The sequence below is a fragment of the Anticarsia gemmatalis genome, chromosome 11, assembly GCF_050436995.1.
Source record: "Anticarsia gemmatalis isolate Benzon Research Colony breed Stoneville strain chromosome 11, ilAntGemm2 primary, whole genome shotgun sequence".
NCBI classification, from domain to species: Eukaryota; Metazoa; Arthropoda; class Insecta; order Lepidoptera; family Erebidae; genus Anticarsia; species Anticarsia gemmatalis.
The window spans coordinates 11,425,441-11,438,324 of record NC_134755.1 but is presented as its reverse complement, the minus strand read 5'-3'; the positions used below and the strand labels follow the sequence as shown (position 1 = coordinate 11,438,324).

General features: G+C 33.5%; 2 protein-coding genes and 1 long non-coding RNA gene across 6 annotated transcripts; 1 reads left to right on the top strand and 2 right to left on the bottom strand.

Moving 5' to 3' along the window:
- Positions 1-87: 87 nt before the first annotated feature.
- LOC142976518 (leucine-rich melanocyte differentiation-associated protein-like) lies at positions 88-4,063 on the bottom strand. Of its 3 annotated transcripts, none has more exons than XM_076119930.1 (6): positions 3,843-4,063; positions 3,017-3,136; positions 2,481-2,627; positions 2,085-2,195; positions 1,773-1,922; positions 88-1,531 (listed from the first exon to the last, which is right to left on the bottom strand). In XM_076119930.1, the coding sequence occupies exons 1-6, from the start codon at positions 3,869-3,871 to the stop codon at positions 1,294-1,296; spliced, it is 795 nt and encodes a 264-aa protein (XP_075976045.1). In that variant the 5' UTR covers positions 3,872-4,063; the 3' UTR covers positions 88-1,293. The 3 variants fall into 3 exon arrangements, with proteins under 3 accessions (XP_075976045.1, XP_075976046.1, XP_075976047.1); XM_076119931.1 differs by lacking the exon at positions 3,843-4,063 and adding an exon at positions 3,370-3,511; XM_076119932.1 differs by lacking the exon at positions 3,843-4,063 and adding an exon at positions 3,217-3,334.
- Positions 4,064-4,473: 410 nt separating this feature from the next.
- On the top strand, positions 4,474-9,566 carry LOC142976517 (CDK5RAP3 protein homolog). Its single transcript, XM_076119929.1, has 10 exons — positions 4,474-4,629; positions 4,733-4,986; positions 5,237-5,396; positions 5,721-5,873; positions 6,423-6,650; positions 7,017-7,151; positions 7,724-7,879; positions 8,246-8,439; positions 8,811-8,982; positions 9,413-9,566. The coding sequence occupies exons 1-10, from the start codon at positions 4,624-4,626 to the stop codon at positions 9,482-9,484; spliced, it is 1,530 nt and encodes a 509-aa protein (XP_075976044.1). The 5' UTR covers positions 4,474-4,623; the 3' UTR covers positions 9,485-9,566.
- Positions 9,567-11,288: 1,722 nt separating this feature from the next.
- LOC142976646 (uncharacterized) lies at positions 11,289-12,465 on the bottom strand. Of its 2 annotated transcripts, none has more exons than XR_012959669.1 (2): positions 12,380-12,465; positions 11,289-11,523 (listed from the first exon to the last, which is right to left on the bottom strand). It is a non-coding gene; the product is annotated as an uncharacterized LOC142976646 (long non-coding RNA). The 2 variants fall into 2 exon arrangements; XR_012959670.1 differs by lacking the exon at positions 12,380-12,465 and adding an exon at positions 12,110-12,364.
- Positions 12,466-12,884: the final 419 nt, after the last annotated feature.

Below are 12,884 nucleotides of genomic sequence, written 5' to 3'. Positions count from 1 at the left end.
TTTGCAACTTTGTATGCATTCTGTATATTGTATGATATAAGTGTAAATAGTAATATTATAATGTAACAATGTAAATAAAATAATAGATAATATTAAATGTATTTATTAATAATAACCCTGTATAAATATGTCATGATTATTTGTAATTGTTTCAATCATTCACTACATTGGTTAATAGCTTGATCTAGATAATTATCACAATTTTAATAACAGTAATAATAAATGTAATATTAGTATACTTATATTATGAACATTTAAAACATTTTATTGATAGTTTTTATTATCTTATAAATAATTTGGCAGGATATTGCGAACAACCTATGGTAACTAAACATTTTTAGTATTTGAGCTGGCATTCTTGCCACAATGCTTGTCTGGCAAAAGATAGCGGTATACCCGCCGGATAATAGTATACAGGAGATGGACTAACTCCAATGAAAAGGGATAAAAATTTAACACACTCTGACCTGTATTACAGTTTCGCGTTCACTGCGTACGGACGTATTCATTTCAGTAGCTAGTAGATTGTGATGCAGTGAACGCGTATCTTTAAAGCCTGGGCAGACGTTGGACTATTGCTTGCTAATAAAAATCCCTGAATTACCGTAAAACGGGGTGAATAGAAACAATTTTCAACTTTGTCCTAAAAATTTGTAGCGAATAACTTGTTATTTTTATTGTCAGGTTGTTTTATATCATGTCCGGCGCCATGAAGAAAGAGTTAAAACCATATTTGTCCAAAAATATGCATAGTTTTACGATATTTCATTAAAAAAATGGTCAATTTCTATTCACCCAGCGATAGGGGTGAATCGAAACGACCAAAGGGGTGAATGGAAAAATTGTGTTTTAAAACGTTTTTTCAGTTAACAATATTGTATCTTTATAGATAAATATACACCTAAAGAGATAAACACTCCAAACAACTCATTAGAAAAGAAATTCCACTTTAAATCCAAAGTTTTGAAAAAAATGTATGGACCATTAAGGCATTCGAGGACGGTTGACTTTGAAGCAATTTTTTGGGTATAAATATCAATCTAAACATTTAAACAATTATGACACCGCAGAGAAGTAAGTAAGGACAAAAAAGCACGTCGATGTTTGGCCCTCATTTGCAGATGCGTAGGCTTAAAACAGTAGTTATTTTTTGTATCTCTGTCTTTTTCTTTTCCCGACAATTCTTGATAATACCCTAAAACACTATCTCTGAATAAACTTCGTAAAGTGAATCATTTTCTTACAATAGTAAATTTTGGCAGAATCACGTTCATGGCATATGGTTTTCTACTACTATATCAAAAGGTTTCTATTACCCGGTTTATCTTTCCCCATTAAAACCGCGAGTTTAGTCTGCACAGCATTCCAAGTGACTGAGGTGTTCACGAGCTGTGCTATGCCAGCTCCTGGCTTGACAATCCTCTCAAAGAAAGGCCTCTTGTACAATCGCTGGGCTTCCAACCTTTGATCTTCAGTAACTCGCCTGTCATCCAGATGATTTAGAGATGGGAATTGGGATATCACAAAGAGCCTGTAAAGACGAAAAAGGGTCATTTAATTTATTTTATCCCTGCACTAATGCTTTTGTCACTGAACATAAATCTGGAATAAAATTTATAATTTTTATTGCTTGTTTTATCATCACCCTATAAATGTGATCTATTAAGTGCTGCAGAGGCAAATTACAATGTCCAGTCCAATATAGTACATTACACTGGATAGTCATTCTCATGGAACACAGATGAATGTCTGTAAAAAGATAATGTTTGTACCTGTATTGTAGATATTCATAGAAAGTGCCTCCATTGAAGTAACTAGGAGCAGCAGGATTTCCCATGAGTGATAGGTATTGCAGATTAGGACATGACTCCTTTAGTTTGCCTACCCATGGGTAAAGCGAGGCCACCTTACAGCGATTCAACCTGAAAGTAAACACCAGATTATTCACTAATGTTCAGCTAGAACTCATTCATTTAGAGTTTTAATCACCATCTTAAAAGAATAGTAGAATCATCTACCTATGTTCAATAGCACTGGAACCTTTGTCAAAATATAAAAAAGAATTAACAAGGCATAGCTCTTACCACAATAGTTCTAGTTTAGGCAATGGTGGAAGATGGCAGTTCTCTGTGATTGGGTTGTCATCTGCTATGAGAGATGTGAGGTTTTTGAAGTATACCAGTGCATCTAGATTTCTGTAAAACAAAATACAGCGATCAAAAATTTGTTGAACAAAAAATATTACATTTTCTGTAGCAAGATTATGTGAATGAAGCAGTACAAGCACCAGATTATTCCTCCATAAGAGGACCTTCTCTTATATTATTTTTCTCAAGCTATGGATAGGAGACAGAGAGTCCCCAGTTTCTCAATTTATCTTTAAATTATTTGTGTACCAAGTCCTCTATAAATTAAATAAAGATATTAAATAAATAAAAAATCTTTAATCTTTTATTTTATCTGTAGCAGTTGCTACTTACGTGATTTTATTGTGACTGATGTCTAAATACTTGATGTGGTCTGAAAACCTTTCCACAATAGTTTTGGGTATTTCATACAGCCTCTCATATGCCAGAGTCAACCGGCCAGTATCTTCTTCATTATTCTCCACAGTTGGATCCACTGACCTAAGTAAATAAATTAAAAATTTATTGAATATGGAACTATTGTCTACAGTCTTATATTATTATATTTTATACTTACTGTAATTCTTTAGCCATTTTATAAGTAAAATTATGCTTGAGTTATTCAGTTACAAACAAATAAATATTATGTTTCAACCACATTCACAAGGGCTAATATAGAAAATTTGTGTTTATCAGCTATGTGATAAAATCCATATCTTTCACTCTTATTTATCTAATTGATTGAATCGCACACGATTTCGCACCAAAAATAAGGTATCTATTACGATTTTTATTCAATGTAAAGCAAGTGACATTACTTTCCAAGGATTCAATAGTCTAATTTCTCAACTAGACATTCACTATGCGAGGTGATAAGTGTTTATACTCACGCAATAATATCAGGAGGTAAGAGTGTTTCAGACATGTCAGTTATGGAGTCGACAAGCACATCCCGAGACACATCCACTGAGATCACACCCTCGTCAGGAGCGTGCGAAGTACTAGGGTAACTAGAATATACAGAAAAAAACATTATTATTAAGCTTAGATACCATTAACCACGAAGTTTGCAAGAGACTTTAGTACTGACTGGACGTAACAAATTTAGACTGATAGTATTATTCCAAGAAAAGAAGCAAAACTAGGTATTCAAAGTTCATTCAACTGATAATAATAAAATTAAAGGTTGATTATACGTTTGGAAATCTAGTTTTGCGACAATATAAGAGCACTAAAAATCTACCTCTTGTAAAAGTAATTTACACTCAGCGACAACTTTGAAAACTTGTTTTTGTTTTTTTCATCTTATCAAATAAAAAAAATACGATAGGGTGGCAATAAAGAAAAAATATATATTTTAAGTAGATTTAATACGTTAATCTTCCCATTAATGCAAACAGACTGTGCTAACTGAGAACCAATAACATAAAAAATTACAAATAAATTAATCGCACTAACTGACTACTACTACTTTATTACAGACTATTGCACAAGCAATAATTTCATATAGATATTTTTATTTACTCGGCGCCGAATTCGACAATATAATGTCACTAATTGATTATAACTATTGACCACAATTAATTATTGAATAAAAAAATAGACGAGTCAGCAATTAAGTTTCTTGAATTGAATCGCTGAAACCATCTTACAACCGAAATCGTGATCGGACAATAACGTGTAGCTACCTACTAACAGTGATATTTTTTGACCTACCTGTCAATATACGATTGATCAGAATCCATCACAAATGTTTGAGCTCTACACTTTGTACACCGAACACTTAGAAATTCACTATTACGAATACTTTTAAGATTTCATTGCAGGTACTTAATCATCTTAAAGTTGTGTGATAAATAGTCTTATAAATCAAAATATAACTAACACATTATTATCTAAGCATGTGTGTAGTTATCACTATCGACTCGACTGAAGTAATAGTGGAAGAAGAGATAAGAAATATTGTTTATTTGTATAATGAAGTACCTACTTCGATAACGCATTGAGGTGAATTGTACACGCGGATTGATTTGGGTTCTTTAAAGTTGCATGATAATGTCGTGATAATAAACACACGTGAAGTAATTTTTCATGCAGTACCTACATTCATTTAATAGATTGTACGCTAGGATAATAACATACTTGAAGGTGTCGTGTTGAAATAAATCCAATTAAATGCTGTTCACGATAATGTTCATTTAATTAATGTTATCACTTTATACAGGTTTAATAATGTCATTGAAAAATGAAGCTGAAGCTGAATTCTGATGGTCATTGCAGCGATTTAGCAACATTTTTTTAAATAGTAGTTTGTACTTTTGTAGTGTATGGGAGTTTTAAATATTTTAAACTGGTAACTTCAATATTGGGCCGTCATTTGTTGACACGTCATTTATGACAACAACAGTGTCAACAGCTGGTGCTAGCAAAATATTACATTACAAAAAATAATTATTTATCACATAACAATCAAATTTAAAGTGCAACAGTAACAAAAATGGACGTAAGTACTATTTTTTACATTCCTTACGAGAGACTATTGGTTATAATTATTCGTAAAATAAGTAAAAAAAATGGTATTTTTACAATATAACCTGTTGTTTTAGGAAAGTAACATTCCAATAGACATAAACATCGGTAAACTGCAAGACTGGCTGGTGAGCCGTCGTCATGTGAGCAAGGAATGGCTGAAGAACATCCCTGCAGTGAGGGAGAAGATCAATAACGCACTACAAGACATGCCTGCTCACGACGACATCGCTAGCTTACTTTCAGGCAGCTATATCAACTATTTCCATTGTTTGAAGATCGTTGAGATACTTAAAGAGACAGAAGCTGACACCAAGAACTTATTTGGAAGGTATGCATGGAATACTGTTGCTTTTAAAATCATAAAATAATTTATGTGATATGCTAACCTGAAAATCTTTTAATAAATCCAGCCTAGAACATAAAATTTTAAATAATCTTATAGTACGTAAATGAATGGTGATTATACCAAAGTAAATATTAACTTAACCATTAGACTGAACCATAAATTAACAATTATTTATTATCATGAATGAAAGCATAGAGTTTAAGACATATTCTAACTTATTAATTATTTATAGATATGGGTCACAAAGAATGAAGGACTGGCAAGATATTGCTAGGAACTATGAGAAGGAGAACCTGTACTTAGCTGAAGCAGCTCAGATCTTAGTGAGGAACATTAACTATGAGATACCTGGACTCAAGAAACAAATAGCTAAAGAAGAACAGTTGCAAGTTGTTAGTATGACTTTGTACGCTATTTATTATGTCATTATAATTAGTTATCACTTAGATAATGTTGTAGTGTGTTCAAGTGGTGACAATTATTATTGGTTAGCAAATAAGCCTAATAACCATGAAATGTTGTCTAAAATTAATAATTTTACATACTGCTGAAATTACTGTTTTGAAATTTTGCATGGACATAATTGAAGATCTAGGATTAAATAAAGGTTATAAGGTTTATTAAAAGTAAATCTTAGAGCTCCAGTATTGCAGAGATTACAGCAATATGATTTTTAGTAAATAGTTATCTTTAACACTAAATGTTGTATTTTTCAGGAATGTGAGAAGAAACATACAGATTTCTTAAAGAATGAGGCATCAAGTAAGTCAGAGTTCTTGACTCTGTGCAAGCAGCTGGGTATTCAAGGAGAGAGGATCAAGAAGGAACTGGTGGACAGGCTGCAGGAACTACCTGATATCTATGATGAAGTAAGTTAACATTACTGAAGAATACTTAAAAAAAATCTTTTTGTTCACACAACTTGTGTGGGGCTTGTATTGCTATGGGGTACACTAAACACAAACCTTCTTATTCATTAACACACTGTAAACCTATTTTAGTTAAAGAACTACTATAATATGTTTTGTCTTTTTCATTTCGCTAAGGAGTGAAAGAAACAAAACTCTTTATAAGCTTTTCAGAACTTCATTTTTTTTTATGAATAAGAGGGAAAATCTGTGGCTAGATTTTGTGTTTAGTGTACCTCATGGTGTATTACAAGAGGTGCTTTAAGTGGCCTCATGTTTCACCATTTAGAATATTAGTCCCATATATTTGGGGGGTGGGTCTATTGCCATAATATACCAGACTATACCAAGCTTTAGACTATTATTAAATTTAGAATTCTACTGTGCCTTATGGATAAATTGATTCAAGGGTCTTGTAATGAATAGTATTTACATGCACTGTTGCCTGAACCAGAAGCAAAGATATTTTGACAACAAAAAAGTATTTATACATTTATTATTTCTTTTCAGATAAGCAAATCCCTAAAACCAGTGCTCCCAGGCATAGAGCTGTATTCAGCCTTTTCCAAGTACATCCTGGGTGACAAAGCTACAGAAGTGTTGCCATTATTACAATATGTGGTGGAGCATGGCAACACCACAGTGTATGAGTGGAGCTATGGAGAGCCTCCTTTGAGTGTGGAGCCGGATCCTATACATATTGAGTTGGATGATGAAGAACAGGGGGCTGGGGACCAGGTCAGTATTGAAATAATGGCATTTATTGAGTAGAAAAGTTTATGACAATTTTTTTGCTACAGATGTGTGGTATTTCTAGCAAAGTAGCTCAAGTCATTGTGTTTACTGTATATGTAAATAATGTTTCCAATAAGCCATCTTATTTTTATTGCTTAATGTTAAATGCCATTCTCAAGAAAGAGATATAAAATAAATAGATTCTCTACTTTTTTTGACTAAAATGAAAGATACCTTAATGATTCTAAATTCAGACACTTTTTTGAGCCTTTATTTCGTATTTTCTGTTATTAAGTAATATTTACAAAACCAACGATACAATAAATAAAAAAAATATCTAAATCAATAAATAATATTTTTCTTCAACAGATAGACTTCGGCGACGACAATGCCATAGACTTTGGATCACTGGACGCGAGCGCGGCCGACATTGACTTCGGTGACGGCGACGCGGGCGCTGAGATTGACTGGGGAAACATTGATGTTGCGCCTGCTGATAATATTGTAAGTAACTATAACTTTACCTTTTCAACTTATACGTTATTATTTTTTAAATGTGAATATTTTAAAACTCCGTTTATGATTGACTAGCTGACCCGCGCAACTTCGCTTGCGTCACATAAGAGAGAATGGATCCCAATTTTTCCCGTTTTTGTAATACTTTTTACTCATACTCTGCTCCTATTAGTCGTAGCGTGATGATATATAGCCTATAGCCTTCCTCGATAAATGGGCTATCAAGCAGTGAAAGAATTTTTCAAATCGGACCAGTAGTTCCTGTGATTAGCGCGTTCAAACAAACAAACAAACTCTTCAGCTTTATAATATTAGTATAGATAAAGTGGAGTGATGGAATGCAAATACATATGATGAATGTTGCTACTAACCTATATGGGACTGGATAGCTTTTGGAAAGTATGAGAGAGTTACATTGTTTTAGCCCTTGAGCTAAATCAAGAAAATGATCATGGACCAAAATATACGTCGCCAAATAGTTTATTTAGCCATTTAAATTATGAGTTCTAAGTCACATTTCACAAGAATATTATTTAATTTGCGTTGTTTATATTTTGTAGGATTTGTCTGCGGACTTATCAGCAGTATCTCTGGAGGAGTCCGGCATCGTGGTGGAGGAGCAGGGCGTGTGCGGCGGAGTGGCGCGCGGCAAGGATGCGCTCACCTTATTAGACAACCCTACTACTAGGAACCAGATCATTGATCAACTGGTAGAGGTATGTAGCCTGTCTAAAAAACATGGTTTAATATAAAAATATATATGTATTGTTTGTTGTTAGTTTTTTACTACCAGTATTTGTAAGATAAAAGGCGTTTGTTTAACAGAAGAAACATTTTTTGGGACCCGTTTACTTAATAATATCCATTACCGAGGATGGTGTCTTCTCAGTACGATAGAGATTAGTCCTTAAATTTACCAAAGAAGTGTCTTTTGACTAGTCTTTATTCTCTACTACAACAAAATTGTATAAATCTCATTCAGTGCAGTTCATGTAGTTAAATCTACCTTTCCCTTTTGGGAAAAAGACGTAATTATATGTAGCTACAACAACCGGTTTTTTAATGTTTTGTTCCTTTTCCAGTTGGAATCATTCCTAAAGATGCGAGTATATGAGACGACGACATCGGGCGACAACCACAACTTCAGTCTGCTGCAACAATTACCTACAGAGAGCCCGGCGGCGCTCACCTCCATGCTGGACGCCGTGCAGGTCGCCGCCTCACGGCTCACTGCCACCATGATCAACCATCTACATAATGTTAAACATTCACCCAGGTAATGGATTCAAACAATTTCATTAGTTTTCAAAAGACGACATTTTTCTACTGTGCCGTATATGATAACGTAAAGTATACGTCGCGTGCACGTAACATTTTTGCGTATACCTATTAGGTAATAAGTAAAAAATAGTGTATATAAGCAAAAAAAAAAGGTAGATATTATACGCAACAGTGTTTATTATTTAGTCTTGAGGTCGCTTCATTTGCTGTTCAAATACAATAGGTGCACAATTTTCACTTTAACACTTCCATTGCTCATATTTTTATATCAAAAAACAATTTTCGGCGGACCGTCATTATACTACACCACCGACTATCACTATACCCTCATACCACGATTTAAAGTACCTCTTATTTCACCCACAGATACGTAGACGTGCTCACAGCTCAGTTGAAGCAGAAGTTGACACTGTGCGACAAGTTGTCCCGCCTCGCCGCCCGCGCCGCCGAGCGCCGCGCCGCCGCCTCGAGCCGCGCCGCCGACCTGCGACCTGTGCTGGTTAGGATCATTGATAGGACTAAGGAGCTGCAGGCACAGGTAACATTTACAATTTCAATTCGTCTTACTGAAACTAAAAATTAATTTTTTAGTGGCTTAAAAGCTTAAAATATTTACAAAAGTTTCGCATAAGCCAGGTCAGCTATTGATTGCTATTACCGATTTTGACTTTAATACGAAAAAAATATATTGTTTTTAAGGTCTATTTTATATTGACACCCGAACTCATGTTGTTGAATATAACTAAAACTATCATTATGTTCATTTCGAGCTGTCATTTCAATGTTAGTCGATCGTCAATATCGTCATAATATATGATCATCAATATGAGTCGAACAAAGTCGATTTTAGTTTCCCTAACATAACGCTGGTCAATCTCCCTTACAAAATTATGTATGGTTACTATCTATAATTGAAACGATGGTGCTACTTCATTGTCGCATAATGATAATTTGTGTTTCTTTCACAGATCGAGAGTGACATCTCTAAGAAGTACAAGGGCAGGCCGGTGAACATAATCGGAGGAGTGAAGTTCTTATAGAACAAGTGTATATTGTATATTATTTGTTTTTTGTTGGACTCTCAAATATATATCACTATTATATGTACGTTTGATACAATAATTTCGTTTTATTGAATTATGCCGAATAACGCCTTGTGTAAGAAATAGTTATTACGGTGAAGGAAAAGATTTAATATTAAAAAACATACATATTATTACGCCTTTTCCCATAGGGGGTAGGCATAAACCAAAAGAATGCCATTTGCCTCATTCACATGAATAAATAATAATTCATAATATAAATTTTAAATACGGAAGTTTGTTTGAATGTACTATGTATTTTTGTTACTATGTCACACTGAAATTACTGAACAGATTTTGATAAAATTTGGTACGCAGATAGCTTAAAACATGGATTAACATATAGGGAAGAATTTACGTAAATTTTACAACGGGAAATCTTTTTATGGAACCGAAGTCGCGGGCAGAAGCTAGTCCGTTTATACTTTAACCCTGATTGCTATCAGCTATGTACCAATCCTGTACTTGACCTCTACATTATGCCCAAAAGCCTCCATACAACATTACACATTATTTGTTTAATAAACATTACTAGTGTTCACACACAAATATCAACAAGATTGATGACACTCATTGTAAGGTCGCTTACTAAGTTGCACTCGAATCGACTCCGCAATTACGGAGATTGTTGACAACACACATTTAGTTAGGACAAACATCTTGAGGTTATGTTGCACAAGTGGAAGAGTTAATCAAGTTTATAATACTATTGATTATTATTAGACGAAATTATTTTTGTTATTATCTTTCTTATTCTGGTGATCAATGTTTTCTTTAGATAACAATATTTTGATCTCTTTTATAGGCTACAATCCTGTAGCTCAATTCATTACCATTATAAACTTTTGACAACCGGTTAGCTATCGAGAAATTTGCCTGAAAATCTGATCAGCTCTAGCGGGTTTCGTAGGAACTATATTGGCAATACATTTTAAATGTCAAATTCTCGATACTCGACAGTACCGTTTGTAGAAAATTGCGCTACTACTTAGCTTTACGATAACTTTTCCTTTGGCATGAACTTATAATAACGACCATTTTGTCTTAACTCTTTCGACATTTCTTGCATGTTATAAGTTGTAAATTAGATTTTTACACAACTTGAAATCTTACTGCATAAAAATAAGCCAAAATCAATTTTACCGAACAGATTAGAGGAAGTATACTAAAGTCTTCAACTACTGATCATTGTGTTGTTTATGAACTTAACATTGAAGGTTTTGTACACATTGCTCCTTGCTTTTATAGTTGTTTGTGTTGAGTACACAACGTTGTGTTACCGCGTTGCGCATGTAAAGTTCATGTTTGCTTTACACAAGATATAACTACGTGCACATATCGCTATGATGCTTTTGCATTTACTTGATAAAAAAATATTAATGTTATTCACCCAAATTACACTACTAGACTTTAGTTGGAGAAGAAATCTATTACAATTGAATGCCTTGGGTCCAGGGTTAATTTTAAACCAAATAATAAGGAGAGCTATACTCAGTAGTGGTTAAAATTAGTCTCTGAATGATGATGATGTTGATGAGGGCCTTTGTAAACCAGGGACAATCCTAGAGGCACTTTTTGTCCTTTATAATACATCTAAAGTTTTGCATAACGCAAACAAGGGATTAAAAGATCCGTATTTTTGATCATATTATTCGTGATTAAGGCTTTTAACAAAAGTCACTTGTCTGCGCAGTCCTTGAGATTTACATGCTGGATCTAACTAGAGTTGAAGAATCGGGGTTAGGAAATAAAACTTCACAGCCTAATTACATTTTAATTTACCCATAAACATAAGGTACATAATAGTACATCGGGTAATAATAGAAATAGGGATAGACGTATGGGTAGAAAGTAGGTTTGAAGCAAGGATTCATCTCCTTGTCGGCGTCGGTCGCCCAGCGCACCACGAACGGATATGATAAGCATTCTTTAGTGCTATTCGCTATGGCGTGATAACTTGATAATAGTATGAAGAATATCGTCAATGTGATCCGCATCTGAAATCATAATAGATTGTGTTACTATGTAACGGGAAAGTATAAGTGTGTAATTCAGTGCCTGGTCAGGTAATTTTCAGTCTTGCCGTAATACTGAAATTAATTTTAATTTGCCCATTTATTTATAAATAAAAAATATGTGTATTCGAAATTTCAGATAACTGGATAACAGAAAGCACCGGGCTTCAAATTAAAAACAAGTTTCTGTCCACTATATTTGCGGGTATCAATAAAAAAATATAAATTTCTCTAATACTTTAATAATAATAGTGTATCTCTATCCTAATGTTATAGCAATTGAAGTAGCACTGAAGTTCTTTATAGCAGTAATGAGTATTTATATTTTAAATGAATTTCGACCAACGATTATTTTGAAGTACTTTCATAAGCAGAGGATTAACGTAATGTGAGTCCATGGCCAAATATTTAGTAGGAGGTTTAGGCGTCGTGGTTGTTGGCGAATTATAAAAATATACGTAAGGGAAGTGATGAAAATAATAGTCGAAATGACTCGTGTAGCGACTTCGGACTTCTGGTATAAGTGGCGCTTGATGAGGCCAGAGTATAATACATGCTATATCTTTACCAAACTTTTCTATGTTACTCGTATCTTTTATACAGTCTGGCTCTGAAGTTGATGTTCGAGTGAATAACAAGAACGCTGTCAAAAGTTGAAGACACATCTGTAATTTAAAAAAAACTTTTAAAATATTTGACTACCAACAAGAGTTTTTTAATTTTAAACAGAGCTAATAGCTTTCATATATATTTTTTTTATATTAGCAGCAAAGATTTTAAAAGTTTTTTTTTCTATTCTTATTGCGATGTTGTCACTTCCAAAATAAAAGAAACTTACCATTTTGAACTCAGTACTTAACACAGCTGCTAGTTAAGTCCATGTTTACTATGAAATTATCCAATCAAATCGTGATTTACTTTCTGTGTGACTAAATACAGCGTATCGGAATTTTTCGCTTTTCCATTTAGGTACTCGTAAATCAATTATCTTTCTAAAACGCATCGCTTATTGTGAAATTTGTTTGTTTATAAAAATAGAAAATAAAGTTAGCTCACTCTTTCAATGTTGGATATGAGAGTGCACTTAAGAAAATAAAACGTTTTGGTTGAATAATATAATCTAATAAGGACACGTTATTTAAACCAGAAAATATTTAATTGTTCATTTCATTACCACCTTTGTCAAAAATTGATAAAATTGTCTAAATTTTTCCTAATTTGCATACTGTGGAGTTTTCCGAATTAAGGCCTATTATTAAATTCGAATTCTGATAATTAAACGAAGTTAAGAATCACAACGTGCTGCAGGTCATACGGGTTTCAAACGATTTCTGATTGACATG

Excerpts from the sequence above, each read along its gene's own strand:
- LOC142976517 (XM_076119929.1), top strand. Across the intron at positions 5,397-5,720 it reads AAGAAGAACAGTTGCAAGTT|GAATGTGAGAAGAAACATAC; the intron begins GTTAGTATGACT and ends TGTATTTTTCAG. Across the intron at positions 8,983-9,412 it reads CTAAGGAGCTGCAGGCACAG|ATCGAGAGTGACATCTCTAA; the intron begins GTAACATTTACA and ends TTTCTTTCACAG.
- LOC142976518 (XM_076119930.1), bottom strand. The coding sequence starts at position 3,871 with ATGGATTCTGATCAATCGTATATTGACAG. Across the intron at positions 2,628-3,016 it reads TTACCTCCTGATATTATTGC|GTCAGTGGATCCAACTGTGG; the intron begins GTGAGTATAAAC and ends TTATTTACTTAG. Across the intron at positions 1,532-1,772 it reads TATGAATATCTACAATACAG|GCTCTTTGTGATATCCCAAT; the intron begins GTACAAACATTA and ends TCGTCTTTACAG.